The sequence below is a fragment of the Telmatherina bonti genome (assembly GCF_933228915.1).
Source record: "Telmatherina bonti genome assembly, chromosome: 16".
NCBI lineage: Eukaryota > Metazoa > Chordata > Actinopteri > Atheriniformes > Telmatherinidae > Telmatherina > Telmatherina bonti.
In genome coordinates this window covers 33569646-33592145 of record NC_136614.1, presented here as the reverse complement: position 1 = coordinate 33592145, position 22500 = coordinate 33569646, and the positions used below count along the sequence as shown (strand labels likewise).

The 22500-nt window shown below is 39.2% G+C and overlaps 1 protein-coding gene across 2 annotated transcripts; it reads right to left on the bottom strand.

Annotated features, from left to right (window-relative positions):
• Positions 1-3481: 3481 nt before the first annotated feature.
• Positions 3482-13743, bottom strand: LOC306767321 (uncharacterized protein). Of its 2 annotated transcripts, none has more exons than XM_079255251.1 (11): positions 13667-13743; positions 12360-12473; positions 11794-11986; positions 11400-11522; positions 10985-11050; positions 10711-10797; positions 9365-9433; positions 9083-9169; positions 7087-7245; positions 6955-7011; positions 3482-3897 (listed from the first exon to the last, which is right to left on the bottom strand). In XM_079255251.1, the coding sequence occupies exons 3-9, from the start codon at positions 11911-11913 to the stop codon at positions 7237-7239; spliced, it is 561 nt and encodes a 186-aa protein (XP_079111377.1). In that variant the 5' UTR covers positions 11914-11986; positions 12360-12473; positions 13667-13743; the 3' UTR covers positions 3482-3897; positions 6955-7011; positions 7087-7236. The 2 variants fall into 2 exon arrangements, with proteins under 2 accessions (XP_079111377.1, XP_079111378.1); XM_079255252.1 differs by having other exon boundaries at positions 9365-9430.
• Positions 13744-22500: the final 8757 nt, after the last annotated feature.

Genomic DNA, 22500 nt, shown 5'->3' with positions numbered 1-22500 from the left:
TATTATTTTTTTGTTAATTCACTCATTGGTATAATTTATTATTGTTTTAAAAGCATTTCCTTCAAGTACGGATGTCCTCAATTCAGATTTATATTCCATATTATCACTGCAGTCAGCTCTGCAGCATCTGCTGGGGTAGTAGCATCAGAACCAGAGACTTGAAGAGAATCAACAAACTGATCCAGAAAGCTGCTTCTGTGCTTGGAGTAACTCTGGAGCCGCTGGAGCTGATTGTCAAAAGAAGAATGCTGCACAAGCTGATGAAGATGATGGAGGATTCTTCACACCCTCTCCACAACACAGTGATGAAACAACAAAGTGTGTTCAGTGAGAGGCTTCTTCAGGTCCGATGTAAGACTGAAAGATACAGAAGATCATTCCTGCTATCAGCCTCCGGAACAAGATCTTCTCTAATTAACAATTATCTACTACAATATTGAATTTCCCTTTGTTAATAAATAAAGTATTTTTTATTTAACTTAATTTTATTACCCTTGCATTAAAGATACTTATGCACATTGTACAATGTGGGTATGCCAGGTGATCCAGAGTGCAATTGTCACGTAACACTGACATTCATATCACTGCTCTTGTTTAGTTTGTATCAACGTATTGCTTACCTTATATCTCCTTAGTTTTCATTATTGGAAAAAACAACATAAATGACATTTAAACTGTGACTATAATCAAAACAACAATGAAAAGGAGGATTCTCGTGTCCAATGGACATTAAACAAGTTGTATAATAGAATAACAAAGCTTAACAAGTTTTTATTTTATTCATAAAGATTCTCTGGTCTCACGAGTCTGTTGCTAATGTGGTTGCTCTGGACGCTGCAGCATGCATGACATTTTACAATTCTGTTTTGGACCGTTGGCAGACAGTGGACTGCGTTCCACTTCAAATTACCAAGGGCCAGCAGTAATAGGAGATTATGGGCTTTTTCTACATCTGTCATGTACATGTATTTGCATAATATTCAGGAGGTTTTTTTCTTCCATTTTAACTTTTTTTTACGATCATTACTGGAAAAAAAGATCAATATTTATTCATGCAGGTCTTTATAGATCACATCGCTCATTAAATCCTGCTTTATTTTCATGTATCGAAACAAACTGGACTGAGTGCAGTGCTTTACAACCTCAACAGTGCATCATTTAACCCTTTCATGCATGAATTGATAAAAATCAGCATTTTACCTCTACAAGACATGTAATGATAGTATTTTGTTTATTAGTGATATTTTGAATTTATGATGATTTATTTTAAAGTATTTCACTAAATATTTACAAAATAATATACACTGCTCAAAAAAACATAAAGGGAACACCTAAACAACACAAATAACTCCAAGTCAACCACACTTTGTGAAATGGAACTGTTCACTTAGGAAGTAACACTGATTGACAACCAATTTCACATGTTGTTGTGCAAATGGAATAGACAACAGGTGGAAATTAGAGGCAATTGGCAAGACACACCCAATAAAGGAGTGGTTCTGCTCAGTGTTGCCAGATTGGGCATTTTTCCGCCCAGTTGGGCTACTTTTGTTACACCAGGCGGGGGGAAATGCGTTGGCCAGGTGTATGACATTTGGGCTGCTTTTGCCCAAATATGGCAGGTTTTTAGGGTTGTTTTTAGAGTATTGTGAAAACAGCACAACATGCTGATTCTCGCTTTCTGCCTCATGAAGATCACTTAAGGCACGTGGAAGAAATACGCTTTCGAATGTCAGGCACAGGTCTGCAGCATAGGTCTGCAGGCAGTTATAAAGGGGGACGGGTGCCCCCATGCCAGGCACGTGATGGGTCTGTCTTGGACAGACTTGGTCGTAATAGAGCTTCCATGATTGGTGACGCCAGAGGGCGCTTCCTATAGTGAGATACCTCACTCAGTTTTCAGAGAATCGGGGTTACCATAGTAACGTTTTCAGCACTGTGGAAAGAGCTGCTAGCGTCCCGGGTGACATATTAATCATAGCAGTGGCGTGTTTCACAACATATTTAGCCTATTTGGTTGATTTACTGTGCTCTTTGTTGGTTGCAATTTGCGATAAAATATTTGTCAACGTGTATCTATAGCCATTTGATGCAGATAGGAAGCTCTGGATTATTATGAGTGTTATCTATTGTTCGTGTAACTCCTTTACGGTTTTACACGGGTGTCTGGCAACTTTGTGGTTTGGGCTGGTTTTTATTGGATTGGGCGGGTTTTAAGCTATGATTGGGCTGGAAACTGTCAATCTTATCTGGCAACACTGGTTCTGCCTTGACTTGTTTAAAGGACATTACATCAAAGTTGGAACAGCCTGTAGTGTGTTTTTCCACTTTCAGTTTGAGCAAAACTCCAAATCCAGACCTCCATGGGTTGATACATTTGATTTTTATTAATAATTTTTGTGTGATTTTGTTCTCAGCAAATTCAACTATGGAAAGAACAAAGTATTTAGTATTTCATTCATTCAGATCTAAAACATGTTACTTTAGTGCTCCCTTTATTTTTTGTGCAGTGTATAATCATAATTATATAATGTAAGTATATTTTATAAAATAAAACAACCATTTTCTTTTCCTGTTCATCACAAAGGCAGACTTGTGTAATTACAGTGTGTGGATTTGTGTTCAGATATATCATATTCATTCATTCTTTATTCTCTCACTGACATTCACTGAAGTGGTTCATTTACAAATACATCATCCTTAATTATTAATATGCAAGAAAAAAACTTGTAAATAGGTGTCCTTTTGTGCCACTATGCATGAAAGGGTTAATTACTTGTGTATAAAGTGTTGGGATTCCCCACGATCCCACCAAGTCCGTTGATTAGAATGAGATCAGAAACAGAGCAAAGGTTAACACGCTAACTTTAAAGAAGAACCAAAGATTATAAATGGCAATTCTCCGCATATATATTTGGAGACTCTTACCCTTAGCAAAACCAAGCCAGTGAGAATCTGAAGCTATTTTCTTGTTTCCTCTCATTTATACCCCTCAGAAAACTTCATTATTTTCTGTCCCGTATCACACACAATGATACGGGTTTATATGAAATAGGCGGACATTTTTGCCAAACCAACCCGGTGGTGGTTTACATGGACTACTACTTCCCGACGTCCTAGAGCAATGGGAGGAAGCTGAAAACACTGCAAAAAAATCTGAAAAAAATTTAGCTGACTTTAGGTTTCAGATAGGACCTACACAGCTTGATCTACAGCACCCTGACTGAACTGTGGTTTATATGGACATTTCTGTTTTTGACAAATATGCGGTTTGTGAGGACAAAATATGCACTATTAGGTCTTTAAAGGGACAATGATGTCAAATTTAAATAGCTCTTGTTTAGCATAAATACACACACCTGACAAAAGACAGCATTACTGGAACTGCCATCTTTATTGGCAAAAATAATTGTTTTGAGCTTTATGTAAGCAAATAATGCAGTTGACAAGTTTTAACCACATAAAAAAGATACATTGTGGTATTTAAGCAGACAATTTTAACAATGCTTTGAAAATAATGTTTTTATGTTAACAAAATCAATCATAATATTTTAAGTTTAAAATTAAATTTCTGTATAAAAAGAAAAACATTAGGAACATTGCATCTTATAAAAGTAAATAACTCAAAGAGCACTCAAATGCCCTCCAAACTGTGCTTCTGTGACTGCCTCTTTGCAGTTACTCCACGGTTTCGGACAAAGTCCCTTATATTTTGCACAGTTCTTTGTGCCAACACGGGGCCTTCAACCAGCTTACAGTGACTGCATTCAAGTTTGGTGGCCAACTTTCCTTTGTTTATGTGGTGTTTGAAATGTCGCATTACTGCAGCAACCTCCGCCTTTGACCACGTTCTCTTTGGCGTTCTTCTGGAGCAACGTTCTGGATCAGAATCTTGTCCTAACAGATGAGAAAGAGAGAAAAAGATCCACATCCAACCAGAAAACCAGATAGCCAATCTGAACCAGCAAAACCTCAACAGATTAATGCATGATCCTTGTTTTCTTGTCACTTTTATACCAAAATGCCTCCACTCTAATTCTACACTCCTCATTTTTATTTACATGGACACTCTGAACAATGGGAGTATGCTATGTTAGGTATCTGATGATTTTATTACAATTTAGGGTGCTGTGATTTGGTTGCAAATATGACTTTTCTATACCTTCATTTTCCTAATTCAGGGATTTTTTTTCTCACTTTGTGGCCACTTAATACTTTAAAATGCATTCAGTATTCATTCATACGAGTTACAAAAAAACTTATCTTTACTATCTTCTATTCATTGTCAAACCATAAAAAATCCAACACATACCCAACCTACATTTCATATTGTCATATGTTTTCATGGAATCTTTGGATAACTAAGATGACATTAAAAGCAACAGTTTTAGTCAGTTTAGCATATGTTAACATAACATAGCACTGTCTGTCAGTCATTCATATACTTTATCCAAACAACAAAGTATGTATGCTGTTCTGATAGTTGAGTCACAAAACCTGTTTAATATGTTATCTAAAATCATTACTTCCAAGTTAATCATTACATTATTGTTACATTCATACTCCTGGTTTAAAACATTTCACACTAAAGCAAAAGAATGGATAATATTAACCATGTCACTGACACAGTTTTATTTATTGTTACAACGAGGCCATTGAACTAATGATGCATTTCTTTGTATGTTTCTTTAGTTCATGTGACGGGAGGGGGGCTTGACATTATGGATACTGATGAAAGGAGGGGGATAAAAAAAAGTTTGGGAACAACTGAGTTAACCTAACATGCATTTTAGATTATATATATTATGTTTAATAGCTTAATCCATGCCAGGCCTTTCAATAACAATATCATGATAAGTCTACAATAAAAATAAATTGTACCAATAGACCTCATAATCGGATCAGTACTTTGTATTAGAACATCCCTGCACTTTAGGGGAACAGACCAATGTGTTCCTTAAAGTCTTTTATGTGAGTAGTGTGTGTGTGTGTGTATATATATATATATATATATATATATACACACACACACACACACACACACACACACACACACACACTACTCACAAAAAGTTAGGGATATTTGGCATTCAGGTGAAATTTATGGAAAATGCAATATGTTCATGCTACAGTGATATAATATAAAAGTAAGACATTTAAGTAGAAGGATGCACTACTGATTTCCTCATCTCAAAAAATTCATTCAACACAAAAGGCAACAACAATGGTAGTTACACCACAACAAAAAATGTGAATGTCTCAATATCTGGTCATGTGCCCTTGAGCATCAATTACAGCTTGACAACGACGTCTCATGCTGTTCACAAGGCAACTTATTGCCTGCTGAGGCATGGCATCCCACTCTTCTTGAAGGGCAGCCCTCAGGTCATTGAGGTTCTGGGGTGCAGGGTCTCGAGCCTCTACACGACGGCTCAGCTGATCCCACAGGTTTTCAGTGGGATTCAGGTCTGGAGAGGGTGCAGGCCATTCCATTTGAGGTACACCAGTCTCCAACAGCCGTTCCCTGATGATGCGGCCTCGATGAGCAGGAGCATTGTCGTCCATGAAGATGAAATTAGGCCTGTGCTGTTCATGTAGGGGCACAATCACTGGATTAATGATGTTATTCAGGTAGTATGGGCTTGTCACTGTACCATTCACAAAGTGTAGGGCAGTTCTGTACCAAGTGGACACCCCTGCCCACACTGTAACACCGCCACCACCAAAAGCTGGCCTGGTGACAACAGTGGCTGATGCATAGCGCTCTCCCTGACGTCTCCAACATCGTTGCCGGCCATCATTTCTGCTCAGTGTGAATCGACTTTCATCAGAGAACAGCACTGAGGCCCACTGGTTCCTCGTCCAGCGTAAATGCTCCCTGGCCCATGCAAGACGATGATGCCTGTGCCTGGTGGTGTGGTCAGGTACCCGTGCAGGTCGTCTAGCACGCAGACCACGCTGATGGAAACGGTTTGGAATGGTCTGACGTGACACTTGGGTGCCTCTCACCTCTCTTAAACGTGCCTGGAGTTGAGTGGCATTCATCATCCGGTTTCTCAGGGCAGTGTTCACAATGTAGCGGTCATCAGCACGGGATGTGGCCAAAGGACGTCCACTTCTAGGCCTTTCTGTGACTCTTCCAGTCTCTCCATATCTCTGTTGCAACCTGCTGATGACACTCTGACACTCCAAGCTCAGTGGCCACTTCTGTCTGAGAACGTCCTGTTTGAAGCATCGCAATGGCAAGGGACTGTTGTTCCATTGTTAGGTGTCGTCTTGGTCTCATGATGTCAAAATGTGAACAGCATGATGAGGACAACTGTTTAAACACCAGCTCTAATTGAACCAGGACATTTATTGGTCAATTCAAGGATCACACACCTGCCGTGATTTTTGCCGTTAAGCTCCTTGTTAGAGAACAGCAACTTGTGCAAAATGTATTGAAACATTTAACAGTTGGACATGTGCATTTAAAAGCTTAGAGAAGATCACATTAAGTTCACCTGTACAGGTTTGAATGCATTTTAGGCTTGTTGTGAAATTTCACCCAAAAGCTGAATATCCCTAACTTTTTGTGAATAGTGTGTGTAATATATATATATATATATATATATATATATATATATATATATATATATATTCTTTTATTTAACATTTATAAATCATATTAAATTGGCACGTGTTTCATTCTGATCAATCGATTTCATTGTAAATCGGCTCACCCTTCTGAACAGGTTGTCAATCTATCACAGGGCCATGAATTAAGAAAATACAATTAGTTAGAGTCCTGTCGGGATTGCGGCATCTCTGACAATTTATTTCAATATTCATTTGAAGGATCTTAATTATTGAACTGAAAATCTGACAATGCAGTATACATGTGGCAACAGCTGAAGTCAAAAAGCCTTTCTGGACCACATTATGACATACACAGTGCCTGAAATATCTCCTTACCTTCAGAGAGAGGAACAGCCTCATCGACTGTAGATGACACTGTTGGCACTTCACCTGCTGAGACATAGTGGGACAAAAGTTCAACACAGCATTTTATTAGTATAAACAGTACTCTGGTTTGAGGTAACTTACCAAAATCGCTATCGTCTGGGACATGCTCTGTGAGTGCCGAGTCTGATGTGGCTTTCACAGGTTCAGCATTCCCACACTGCAATGTCGAGACCTCTGCATCGCTGTTATCTGACTCACTCTCACTGTCCTTTGCTTCTGTGTCACTTAATGCTATTTCATCTGAGAAAAGACAAAGATAGCACGAGGAGCGCACATTAAATTCATTCATTAGCTGAACTGCTTAACAAGATTAAGGGTTGCATAGGAGCTGGAGCCTATCCCTGCAGCCTTTGTGCAAGAGGCGGGGTACACCCTGGACAGCTCGCCAGTCCATCGCAGGCGCACATTAAACATTAAAGAAATTTAGGGAACAAAAATGACAAGTAGGGCTTCAACAAACCATGCCCTGCAACAAACCACTGACCTTCTATTTCAATCTCATCCAGCGACTTCCCCTGCAGGTTGGAGAGGTGTCCCTTCTCCATGGACAACAGCAGTTTGGAAATCTTGGCCAGTTGTGTTGTGGGAACTGGTAATCTGTAGAAATCTCTGTGGACACGGATGTCATGGCCCAAGAAATCTGCAACCTGGTCAAGTTCGTTGTTTTTCAAATTAAGGACTTGTGACAGGGTTGCCACATGTTTTCGAAGCTGTGTTGACCTGAGGTACTCTGGATGCTTGGCTCCACACTGGCTTGCAAAGACACGCAGACAGTCCTGTCCTCTATAGTGGCTCATGGATTTGGGTCTCGCAAAAAGGAAGACATTTGTGGTACAAACACCACATGCATGTCTTTTAGTTGCCAGTAGTGACAGCGCATCCACTACATTTGGTGTGAGTAGAACTGCCACTTTTCTGCCTCTTTTCCCCACAATTTCAATGCGGCTGAAGTAACTGCAGAGCTTCTGTTCAACCTTTGACAGACCCTTGGCAACATCTTCATGGAGCTTTGAGTCATCTCTCTCCAGAAAACTCCTGAGGCGCATTTTTGAAACTTCGCCAGCTCGCCTACGATTAAACACAATTGTTTGTGCAAGTGTTACTTTTGCAAGTTGTGTGTAATTCTGAACACTGGTTTCCTCTTTTAAGCTACTTAAGGCGGTTTCTGAAGATTTCTTAAGATACTGGTGAAGAATCTGAACATCTTCGGTGAATGGCAATGTTGATGGTTTATTGTACTTTGCATCACTCAGTGTGTTTAGAGCACCATGAGACACCAACTCAGACCACTTGGAGGCATAGAGTTTCTTGAAAATATCTGTGGACTTGATCAGTTCATCTTCTGCCATCAGCGCCCGACAATGGATGATGTCACAAATTTTGTGCAGCGTGTGCCCCAGTTTTAGAGCAAGACTTGGTGTTTGGTATGAGAGTTTCTCTTCATCAAAACCTGACACTTCTTTTACTGCTTGCTCAACTTTCTGGAAATTTGCAGGTTTCACAGCTTCCTGAAGGTTATGGACTGAGAATTTGCTGCGCAGACGTAACAACAGACGGCCGACTTCTCGAAGCTTCTGTCGCATGTATTCATACTTAGTGGGGTCTTGTCCATGCTTGTTGTAGAGTGACTGAGCAAACTGAATAATAGAGAGATCATTTCTGACAACTGATGCAACTTCATCCTGTTTCATGACGCTGAGGAGCTTCCAGACGCCACTTGAGATTTGCTGAAAGAATGCAGTCTCCTGAGCTGCAGCCAAACCCAGAACTTTGGTTCTTCCAGGTTCTTGAACTAAAGTGACATTTTCTGGCTTACAGGGGCATTTGCGGACATGTCTCCACAATTCTTTTCGAATATACATCCCCTTGCAGTACATACAGTGAATGAACTTTGCAGCCACTGCTTTAGCTTTTGGCTGTCTCTTCACTTTGAGAGGTCCTGTTCCACCTTGTAGAACTGCTGAGTTATGTTTAAAATTTCCAACAAGAAACACGGAAAATAACACCAACAAAAAACTGAGTTGGTTGACTGACTATAGTCTACATGCCATTAAGCTACAGGTTACATGTGACATACCTTTGGATCTGTACTGGCTTCTTCACATGCAGAACTTGTCTGGTTCTGGTGGTCTGCAGCAATGTGAAGATGGCTTCTCTCCATTATCTGTGGTAGATGATGCAGAAGAGGAAAAAAGAAAGAAGATATACTCAGCATGAACCATTCGTAAAGATGTTTTACATCAGATAAAAGATCCCAGCCATGGTAACTTACCTCACATTACTCTACAGTTCAATTCTAAATTAATTATTCTGCATGATCACAAAGTGCCATGAAAACCTAGTTTCCATAAAAATGTACCTGATCATTGGCTCCAGGTGTAGATGGGATTTCAGGACTTTTATGAATCACTTTGTCATCAGGATCCTGCTAAAAGAAGAAAAGCATAACAAGTGTGGTATATACAGTATTAGAAACGAGACAAGCATGAACAATGCGAGTACTGTTACCAGCATAACACCTGATAAAGGCCAACAAATCACAATAAATTTGTACCCAAAAAAAAAAAAAAGGTTAAACCTGGAGTCTAAAGACTGAGGTACAGGCCTGAAAGTAGAAGCCGATGTTATCATAAAGAAGTGGAAGTCAGGTGAGCGAGAAGTAAAAGACTAATCAAACAACTATCCTCAAATCAAAAACAGGAAAGCTATATCAGCAAATAATGACAACAAGACCAGACATTTATCAATACGCTAACAGAAAAAAACAACATAAACTAAAGAATACAATGATACACAGAAAAATGACACCTCAGAAAGCTTCCTATCAGACTGTCCTCCAAATCCACCGTCCATATAAACCACATGGTGACTAAATACACACAACTTCAGATAGTTTACACCTCAGAAAGCTTCCTATCAGACTGTCCTCCCAATCCACTGTCCATATAAACCACATGGTGACTAAATACACACAACTTCAGATGTTTTACACCTCAGAAAGCTTCCTATCAGACTGTCCTCCCAATCCACAGTCCATATAAACCACATGGTGACTAAATACACACAACTTCAGATGGTTTACACCTCAGAAAGCTTCCTATCAGACTGTCCTCCCAATCCACCGTCCATATAAACCACATGGTGACTAAATACACACAACTTCAGATGGTTTACACCTTAGAAAGCTTCCTATCAGACTGTCCTCCCAATCCACTGTCCATATAAACCACATGGTGACTAAATACACACAACTTCAGATGTTTTACACCTCAGAAAGCTTCCTATCAGACTGTCCTCCCAATCCACCGTCCATATAAACCACATGGTGACTAAATACACACAACTTCAGATGGTTTACACCTCAGAAAGCTTCCTATCAGACTGTCCTCCCAATCCACCGTCCATATAAACCACATGGTGACTAAATACACACAACTTCAGATGGTTTACACCTCAGAAAGCTTCCTATCAGACTGTCCTCCCAATCCACCGTCCATATAAACCACATGGTGACTAAATACACACAACTTCAGATGGTTTACACCTTAGAAAGCTTCCTATCAGACTGTCCTCCAAATCCACTGTCCATATAAACCACAACATAGTTAACTGCACACACACACAGATCATCAACAAAGACAAAGAAAAGTTGGTCGACTGACTATAGTCTACGTGCCATTAAGCTATAGGTTACATGTGACATACCTTTGGATCTGTACTGGCTTCATCACATGCAGAACTTGTCTGGTTCTGGTGGTCTGCAGCAATGTGAAGATGGCTTCTCTCCATTATCTGTGGCAGATAATGCAGAAGAGGAAAAAAAAGAAGATATACTCAGCATAAATTATTCGTGAAGATGTTTTACATCAGCTAAAAGATCCCAGCCATGGTAACTTACCTCACATTACTCTACAGTTCAATTCTAAATGAATCATTCTGCATGATCACAAAGTGCCATGAAAACCTAGTAAAAATGTACCTGATCATTGGCTCCAGGTGTGGATGGGACTTCAGGACTTTTATGAATCACTTTGTCATCAGGATCCTGCAAACAAAATAAAAACCAAACAGACAATATATATCTATCTATCTATATCAATATCTATATATCTATATCAATATCTATATCTATATATCTATATCAATATATCTATATATATATATATATCTATCTATATATCTATATCAATATATATATCTATATCAATATATATATATATACACATACATACATACATACGTGTGTGTGTGTGTGTGTGTATGTATATGTGATTACCTCCTTATGTCTAATGTGCAAATTCACTTTGTAAGTATTAGCATGGCAACACTTTGCAATTCCATTCAAACGGGATTTTAAACTATAAATAAATCTTGGAAACTACACTTTTTCTTACCTTATTACAGCATTCAACAAGATCACATGACTCCTTTGTACATTCCTTGTTTTGGTCTTGATTTTCAGCAGAAATTGCAGGTTCTGATGTAGATGGATCATCACCTAGTTTCCCATCTGAAGACTTTTTTTTTTAGCAAAATCATGAGGAATGTAATCGCAGAAAAAAACAACAACAAAACATTATGATCCAGAAATCTTTAATATCTGTAGCTGTGGAGCTACATGCATTAACAAACAGTAACTAGCAAAGTAAAGAACTGCATTTAAATACTAAAACGGCTAATTCAAACAAGTGGAAAAGAGGAACGTAAAAATTAACATGGTAAACATGTTGATGACTAGTGTCTGCTGTATGAGCATTATCAATTTCATAAAAATAACATTTTACTCACCTTCCTTCTCCATGGCCAGTCTGAGTCTCCATAACTGTAAGTGATCTCCTCGCCTGGATGTATATCTCGGATTGCAAACATGCACAAGTGGGGCTTCCCTTGCACATTAAAGTATTTCATTTTGGTATTTGGGTTTATGTGGTCATCGTTCACAAGTCTTCCCAGTGATCCATCTTCTTTTGCTGCATCAACGCTACAAAAACACAAATAAAATGTCTTATCACTTGTTCTGAATATTTCTTAGCTTTCCCAATCAGCGTCCTACTGTGAATGACATTCACCTCAGCAAACAATATGTCTCCTAAACTAAGAAATAGCAAATACACACCACCACAGTTTCCCACTGAAATGGAACTCGAACATGAAAACTTTCAAGCTGTCGTGGTAAACAAGCTGAGTCCTCTCACACTCCTCTTTGCTGATCAGTTCCCCTCGATATTCCAACAAAAATCTCCTTTTTCAAATGCTGTTGTGGCAAAAATACCTTGATTGATTGATTTAGCTTTATTACGGCTCAATCGATAAATAATCCAATTAGATTTTTAAAAAATCAGTTTTTAACATACCTTTGGTAGCATTTATGTATTTTATGTCAAGTCCCGCTTTGTCTTTTCCAGCGATGACATAATATTTGGCATCTTCCTTTGGACTTCCGTTTTCGTCTTTTCATGTTTCAGAGCCTGAATTATCAAAAAAGACAGTCATTTTATTAAATCTGTAACAGGAAAACTCAGCAATAGAAAACTGCTAAACTGTTAACTGCACCACTCATTTTATTCAGCTTAACAGAAGAAACTAATGAAGATCACAGAATCCAAACCATGGGTACTTCTTTCAGTCAGCAAAACAAGTGGGCAGGGATCTGAACTTGATCCAAACATTACAGAGATGGGGAATATCCATTGTAAACAAGATTGTCGCTCAACAAACAACTAAACTTGATGTTGCAACTGAATGCAATAATCCTAGACCATGTGTTATGTTACATGTATAATACGTCCCCATGATCCAATTACTTTACATATACCGGCTCTACAAATACTGCATACGATGTGATCTGCAGCCAGAATATGCAGAAAATAGGACTTTTTTTTTTTTTTTTTTTTAAAGGCATATTTCTGATGTACTGCTGTCATAATCATCCCTCCCAGTCTCTACATTTCCTTCTTTACTGTCCTTGGTGAGCTTTCCCACAGTGACATCTATCTATATATATATATATATATATATATATATATATATATATATATATATATATATATATATGAGAACCTGAATAATAGTACAACAAAATAAAATTGAAAAAAAAAAAACCGAAGAAATGTAAGCTTAACTTTAACATGACGAGTTAATATCAGTAAATATAAGTCTTGACAGTCATTAAAACAAAGGCCAAACATCTGATTTCAGACTGGATTATATGTTTAACTACTAGCTGCCACATGCACCCTCAAATGTTAAGCACCAAGAAAAAAAACCCACCTGATAAATGTATCTCCCTTTGTAATGTAAACATAAAAACAGCTGCATTCACAGATGCACATTACAACTTGCTCACAGTTCTGCGTATTATTCTTTAAAAAGGGAGACATTTTCACCGCATGTTTTAACACTTACACACAAAAACTACCAAGTTTGTATCAAATAAGATATATAAGGAAGTTCACTACTAGCTTAGTAAACAAATATGAGGAGAAAAGTGAGTTATTTTGGTTTTGCTGTTGTCATTTCTCCTTAACGAGGCACATATTATTATTATTAGCTTCCGCGTGTACAAGCTTTAAACAGATTAGATAAAAACCACTCGCTGTTCTTCGGCGTCGTGCTTGGTAATCAACACTCATATAAAGTACGTAATTTAAGTAAACCTCACCTCATGAAGTCGGAGCACTCTTGTACTTGATAGAACACGAGTCTTCTCTGATGTTTGTCTTCTCTCCCACTCATCCAGCAGCTCTGTCTGAATAACCACGATGCACTTCAGGAAGTTCCGGTTTTTTCTCATTAGCATACTTATCACTGGTGCATGAAAAATATTATTTTATAATTGTTCTTTGTTACTAAAAAAAAAAAAAAACACGAGCCAATTCATGTATATACTAGCTTTTCAGTAAATAAAATAAATAATAGTGAAATAAAATAACTTTTACACTCCTCCCTTCATAAGGAAAAAGCAGTTCGTCAAGAAATTGACTGTTTTATTTAAAAATCAGATGCGTGCCTTTCGTATTTAATTATTTCCATGCATTTAGCGTGTTACAGCGATAAATGAGGATTTAATTTTTAAAAGGACGTCGTCTGGGTGGAGCTTCGGACGGATGATCTCGAGGCCCTGCCCACATCTTTGAATCAGCCAATCAAAAAGAGGCCCGCCAAATTCAACTCGAGTGTATCGAAAATGTGTATGAAAGTGCAATATTACACTGGATCCAGGGGGCGCTGCATTATACACTGAAATACACTGAAAATCAGGTTAAGTGGTAAAGAGGGACAACGAAAGAAAATTTGAAAATATGTTCTTTAGACCTCCCTGAATGCAAATACACTGTTTGAATTATGAGGACATCGGCATAGTCCGCGTATTACCCTAAGGTCCGCGTAATGTCGGTGCGTAGTCAGGTCAAAAGTCCGTCTAAACCACATATCCACACACACACACACACACACAGACTTCTTCATCCAGTTATTCCCAATTCTTTGTTCTGTATCCACCAGCTGCAAGATAAATGTCACTGCGGTATACTATACTAACTACCTGTACATTCCTAACCCAACACACACTTTTATGAGAAAATATGAAATAACCACATGAGTTTAGGTTAACTGTTTAAATACCTTTACAAAGGAAATACTAAAAAAGATTTTATTTGTGGTTTACAAACTACATAAAATACTACATATAATTTTTTACATTTCAGTTTAACTTCAATAAAAATTTCGTAATTTTCTTCAGTATGTCGATATGATAATCTGTGATGTAACCTCCACTCTGACCCATCACCTGTGTTCTTACCATAAATCCAGCATTTTAGGCCTTATTTAAAGTTACTATGAATGTTCCTGCTTGTGAATATTATTATAACTCTGAAAGTGATGCTTTGTGGAAAATACATGAAGGGAAAAAACAAACAGGCTAGTTAGACAGTATACACTCGGTATGTGCTCTCTGACATTACGGGCACATTCACAAAAGCCTTTTTGCTTCAAATCCTACACCGTTTGCTCAAAAAGTCCACTTCATCTGGGAAAATGTTAATGCGGCAAACAAATTCTGACTCGGACCAAAGAAGCATACTCGGTCCACCTACAAACACAGGTGTTGGAAACACAGTCTGTTTCAAGCGGACCAAATACAAGAAGTGAAAAACAAAAAAATCCATTTCTGTATTTTTTATTGTATAGTGGCGGTTTCTCAGCCTGGGGACGCTGCTGGGCCGCAACGGCACCAGAAATACACCTGATAGATGTCACTGTGTCATCGACCATGTCTGAGACGCAGAGTTTTAAGGTAAAAAAGTTAAATAATGCAACACAATTTCAACTCACAATTTTAAAAGCTATATTTTCATAAAATATTTTAAAATATGACTTTTATTTTTTAAAGCAATAATTTAAAGGAGTCATCACCTGGAAATTGTGTAGTAGTGTTGGGTGGAAGTGCTAACATCCCCGGATGCCTTTCTTTTGAAGACGCCTGAGTTTTTCCGTCTTGACGCTTTGTTCGCAGCAAAACTGTCCACAATGCTGAAGTCTCGCAAACACATTTTTTTTATTTTCTCCACGGGATGTTGTAATCCCTGGGGGCTATTTGCATTAACCAGCCCCTTTTCCACCCTAAATACATCTGCTTGCTATTAGCAACAAGCTGTGTGAAGAAGTGCGAGCAGCGATCATGTCCACTGCTCGGTTGTCTGTTACCAAACCAACATCAAAAGGTTTTTTCTCTCCCTTTATCAGCGGACCAAACTACCAGGGACAGATGGATTACATTATTTTTTACAGCTGCATGCCCAAAGCGAGCAAAGCCTGTTACATACTCCACGAGAAGCGAGAACTGAGTTCTTGTTCTCGAGGCTGCAAGAACAAGAAAAAACGTCTTGTTCGGCAGGTCCATACATCCTCCACGAGAAGCACGTCTGCAGCGGGGAGGGATCACTGCGGGGGGGTGGCGGCGGCGGCAATGTCTGCTTTAATGTGCGAACCCGGTTGTTACCTCCGCCTAGGAGGTTTTATTCCCCGGCGTATTTTTGCTCAAGATAACTTAAAATGTTACCGACGGATTTTTATAAATATTTCAAGAGTTGTTGCAAATGTAAAATGAAAAACTGATTAAATTTTGGTGGTGATCCGGATCACCGTTTGGATTCAGGAATTTTTTAAAAGGATTCTTTAACATTGTGCTTGGCGGAGGTTTCCTCTCTCCGAGTGCTTTTAAATATGCTAGTTTCATATTTAACCAGCAACTTCGTACGCGGCTGGGTCCGAGTGTTTTAATGCCACATGTAAAAATGTTGGTACTTTCTCACCACCTCTATCAGATGTTTTCTCAAAACAATCCGTTTTGCCGGCAACAGCAAACACACGGAAGCAGCAACTCCGCTTCATGCTTTCTTCGTGTTAATGACGCCCACCTCACATGTCCGACCAATCACACGATAGTTCTTGCAGCCCTGCAAGAAAAAAGTTCTGCCAGTGTGAAGAACTGTCTTCAAACACGTCCGCGATAACAAAATGACGTCATTTTCTTCTCGGGGCCTCGAGGACAAGAAAAAAGTTCTCGCTTCTCGGGGAGGATGGAACAAGCTTAACTTCGCTCATGCAGATACATACCACATACATAAAATCAAAACTGCATAGCTGCAACCCTGATACTAATAGTCTATGGTCTCTATCCGTCGCTCTGCGTCTCAAACACTCTCCGCTGCCGCTCCTTCTGCCTCTTACTGCAGACTTAAAAACGGTTATAACACATCAAATGTGACACCACCGTACAGCCAATCGTAATGCGTGATGTTATCTGTAATTGCGGGTTTTGGAGCAGATCTGGCAGGCGGAGCACATTACACCTGTATGCGTTGTTTTGTGGTTGCTGGGTTTATAGTGTAGCGATGCGGTGATGGGATCTGGGGGGGGGCATTTGCATGTTTACCATCCTGCTTAATAAAGTGTGTTGCTCTTAAGCCTGAAGTCATTCTGATTTTAACCTATTGCACATTACAATACACCTATTTGTGTATCTTACACATGATAATATAGTGATAATTGGAAAATTTACATATATATATATATATATAGATTTTCCAAATATCACTTTATAATTAAACATAAATCGTCACATAAATAAACCAAATTTAATTAAAATGGTGTGACAGTTTTTGTAATTATGAATTCTGACCCCAAACTGTACAAGTGGAGAAAAGATGTTCTTGGGTTTCAATATCTTTTTGACAAAATGTGCAGTTATCCTCCAGATTAAATCTAATTCCTAAAAATTATTTAAATGTTTAATAACGTGGTTCTGAAATTGACAGGGAGAACATATTTCTTTTGACAGGAAGAGGAAAATATTCTTTTGTAAATAATAATCTTAAATTGTCACATTTATGTAAAGAAAATTTGTAGCTGTCAACAAACAGCACAGGGGAGAGTGCAGTAAATTGAGACATGTTTTACTCATGCTGCCCCATATGCAAGATATATTATAACGAAGTCACCAACTAACATGTCTGTTTTTTCTAAAATGTTATTTATGGATTTTGAAGTAATGAGTGCATCATCACCATGTATTGATTGCAGCTGCAGATTGCCTGTGTTGGAGCCCGTCCACCCATAAAGAGTTTTGTTGAAATAGGTCTTAGTTATGCTGCTATAGATTCAGACTGCTGAGGGACATTTCCTGATACATTGAGCTTCTTTCTCTTTATCTCTCTTTCATGGTACAGAAAATAAGACAAATCCAGAATGGATACATTTGCTTTCACAAAGGATTATAGCTGAAATGTGAAACAAATCATACTTTGGGAAGCTAAAATCCATTTAAAAAAATCCTCAACACATTGCCATTACTTCTCTCAATCACAGGGACAGTTAAAAGGGTGGGTGTTTGCAGAATTTATGGTCAAATGACAAGAAATGTACCACTGCCACAGGGTGGGCCAACTTACCATTGGCTCATCTTACCCCTCCCCAATTAAAAGTCAGGTGTTTTAGCAGAATATTTTACTATTCCTTTAATTAAGGAATATGCTGTGAAAAGCCCTGGTACAGTTCCATCACAAGCTGTTCATATGAACAATTTAAATAAAATTTAAGATTTCAAGAAGTTATACTGCCCTCCGATGGACTGGCGAGCTGTCTAGGGTGTATGTACCCTGTCTTTTGCCCAAAGCCAGCTGGGATAGGCTCCAGCTTCCCCACGACCCTGAATTGGATTAAGCGGTTTAGAAAATGAATGAAGAAGTTGTACTCCTCATCTGTCATAGCCCAGACCTCGGAATCTTAGAAAAATAAATAAATAAATAATTTCTCTTGATTTTATCCCATGCATGAGGAAGGAAGTTATACAGGAAGAAGTATTATGGCGCACCAAAGTCAAAATAGTTAAGTGGTCCGAGAAAAGTCTTGGGCTCATTTTTGTCCAAATAAGATGCGCAGATATCGCTTCCAAGTTTTCAACATCCGGCTTAGATCTAAATTCAGACTGAATAGGATGGACTAAACTCAGCAATATTTTAAACATCTATTTTTTGTTTAAATCCAGACCTAATAAGGCGGACTAAACTCAGCCTTATAATCAACATCTATATTTGGTCTAAGTTCGGACTGAAAAAGACAGACTAAATTCAGCCGTATTTTCAACGTCTTCATATTGAATTTTGCCATCAAAGCATTTGTGAAGAGCCTAAAGGGAAAAAAAAACCCCACACAAATGTAGAGGACATGTAAAATATCACACGTCATATACCCTTTGTACTAGGTTTATCTGAGTATCCCGTTTTATCCATCCAAAAGACAACAAATATAGTCAAAAACAGTCGGTCTGTAAGCGCATGATGCATTGTTGTGAATTTGAAATGAAATATTTTCATTAAAAATGATAAAGTATGCCAAGTACTGTGCAAGTCATGCAGAAAAAAAGACAAAATGTGGCATAAGCTGTATATTGTGACGGTTGTTTTGAAGTGAGGAAGGAGCAGAATGTTGTGGTGGTGGTGTAGGGCAGGGATGGACAACTCCAGTCCTCAAGTACTGGTAACCTGCAGATATTAAGAGTTTCCCTGCTGCAGTACATTTGAGTCAAGAATCAGACCTAATTAACAGACTTGTGTAGCTTGCTCCTCTTTTTCAAAATCCTCAATGGTGTCCATCCTTTCAATATTCACAGCTGAAAAGGCAGGCTGCGCTTCTTTATGATGATTACGGAGGTCGATCAGTAGGTTTAGGACCTTTTTCTTGTACACTGAAAACAGATTTGTTGATTATGATGTAACTTCCTCTTAGAAAAGAATTGTTTTGGTAATCAGCTTCTGTTATTCCTTAAAGTGGAACTATTATGTACATTTCAGGCTAATTTATTTTTATTTCTGATCCCAGAAGGGCTGGGATTGTTCGGGTTATTGCCACAAATCTCTTTATTTACTTCAGACCGACCCTCTCCGTAGGCTGTCAGATCAGCCTGCGGGCAAAACGAGTGGATTGAGACTGTTCCGCATTAAGCCCCGCCTCCCGCCACTGCACTACATCGGGAGCGCGCACCGCATCTGCTTTCACCGTCATTGTAACATCTCATAAACAGAAGGATTAGGCTAATATGAACTCAATAAAAAAACAAAATACAATGTCAACACATAGCATACAGCCCTACATGTTGGAACCTGAATCAGAGCCTGAAAACGAAGTGGAAAACAGCAACCCACAGCAACGAATGCAGCAGGATGTCTCTCTTTGGTAAACTCACCAGCCATCGTTGGAAATAACTTTATCCCACGTTTTCCACCCGCCTGATGTATTTGTACATGCCCTTGTTAACCAGTAGAAGGAAACCAATCACCGAACCTTATCCCCCGGGACGTCACAAGGATTTCCAAGTAGAAAAAAGTTTTTTGTCGCCATGGAAACCGAACGGAGAGCGTGCTGGAACTCAAACTCAAACTCAAACTCAAACATGCATTTAGGTGCTAATATGTCTGATGAGGATTCAACACTAACACTGTAGAAAGCTCAGAAAACTCGAAATACCATAATAGGACCCCTTTAATACAGCTGATAGTGTTTTTTTTGGGGGGGGGGGAATCATTACTCGCTTTTGAGAGCGAGTAATGATCTGACAATAGAAACCACACTAAAGTTGACAGTAGAAAAATAATTTATTTGCTTGAAAAGCTGTTTGTGTGAACAGAGAGAATAGCTGAGATATAGAGAAATACTAACCATCCCATGGCAATGGGAATATCCATATTCCACTCTTTGTCACTGCATCTGCACCACAAACAGATAATTTTAGAAATAATAAAACTTTAAGATTTGGTTCATATTAAGACAGAAAAGTGAGTGCATCTATACTAAATTGCAAGCTTCAAAGAAAACTGATTTCATTAGACAAGTCACCATGCTTTGGCCTGTCATAGGGGGAGCTGGTGAGATCATTCTGCAATGATGGCTTATAAGTCCTGGACCTCGGGTGGGTCCAGGAAGCATCACTATGGGATCGATCATCACAACTCGAGGTGTTGCTAGACCTGTCTTGTATGGACAAAGCAGTGTGTCTGGAACCTTCACTGGGCCGTGACTTGTCATGTCTGGACCTAATGGTGTGCCTTGACTCAATGCTGCGTCTGGACCTGGACCCATCGCTGCGTCTGGACCTGGATCTGGACCTGGACCCATTGTTGCGTCTGGACCTGAACCCATCGATGCGTCTGGACCTGGATCTGGACCTGGACCCGTCGCTGCGTCCGGACCTGGATCTGGACCCGGACCAGTCGCTGCGTCCGGACCTAGACCTGGACCCGTTGCTGCGTCTGGACCTGGACCCGTCACTGGGTCTGGACCCGGACCCGTTGCTGAGTCTGGACCTGGACCCGTCGCTGCGTCTGGACCCGGACCCGTCACTGAGTCTGGACCCGGACCCGTCGCTGAGTCTGGACCTGGACCCGTCACTGGGCCTAGATGCATTTAAAATCATTTTCATCACTTGCCCATTTTATAAGGGGCATAATATAGAAAATGTCATCAGGCAGAAATAGACCACCGCAATTGGCAGATCAATAATAAGCTTGAAACCATCTGGTAAAAGTCAACTATGACAGATGCAGTGCCTTATTTTGCTTCTGTATCTGGAGCAATCGCTGTCTGTGGCATGTCGAGATCCTGAAATATACCAAAATGTTCATATATATATATATATATATATATATATATATATATATATATATATATCAAACCAGTGACTTTCTTGCTGTGAGGCCACAGTGCTGACCACTGTGCCACCACGCAGCCCTATATTTATTTTATTTTAAATTATATGTATATATACATATATATATATATAATTTAAAATAAAATAAATATATATACATATATATATATATAATTTAAAATAAAATAAATATAGGGCTGCGTGGTGGCACAGTGGTCAGCACTGTGGCCTCACAGCAAGAAAGTCACTGGTTTGATCCTTGGCTGGGGAGGGGTTTGGTCAATAGCCTTTCTGTTTGGAGTTTGCATGTTCTCCCTGTGTATGCGTGGGTTCTCCCCGGGTACTCCGGCTTCCTCCCACCGTCCAAAGACATGCATGCTAGGTTAATTGGTTACTCTAAATTGCCCATAGGAGTGAGTGTGAGCGTGAGTGGTTGTTTGTGTGGCCCTGCAATGGACTGACAAGCTGTCCAGGGTGTACCCTGCCTGTTGCCCAATGCCAGCTAGGCTCCAGCTTCCCCGCAACGGAGGACCGGAGCACTGTGGGTAATTCTTGTCCAATAGATAGGCTGTCTCATTTTACTGGCAGTAAGTGCCTTTCGGTGTGCAGACCACGTAGAAAACTTCGTTGCCTCCACAGTCTGCGCACTTGGAAGTGTGCAGACCCTGAATTGAGAAACACCCAATGAGTGGAATACGCTATTTTTTATTTTTTATTTTGCTCTATGCCAACATGACCCAGAGCCCATTCCCGGCGTAGTCTTAAAAAACATCTAATGACAACGTTTTGACCGTGTACATTATCGGGAGACTTAAGACTGTCGCTTATAAGTCGCTTTTTTTTTTATTTTTTTTTTTATGTTTGTTAAATACATACCCGTTTTTTTTTTATTTTTTTTTATTATTCTCCCATTCAATTTGAAAACTGAAGGGAAGCGCTACATTGACAGTTAGCCAGAGCAGGATTTGAGTTTAAGACAATCAAATAAAAACACCTAACACTATAAATACCTAATTACACATCAAGTTAAATTGACCAAACTCACCTTTATCTTCTGCGTGGATCAGAGTATCGTTGGCTTGGCTTGCACCAGCAACGTAGCCACGGAAGCTTAACGGTGTCGACTGCTCGATGATGCGCCACCAATGAGAGTGGCACAGATATGATGATGTGCTGACTCAGCCTATCAGAGTGGCATGTATTGGGTTAAAAGATAACGGTTGTGTTCAACACAGCCCGCCAATTTTGCATATATAAACTTTGGCGAAGGTGGTTGTTGTGAAAAATTA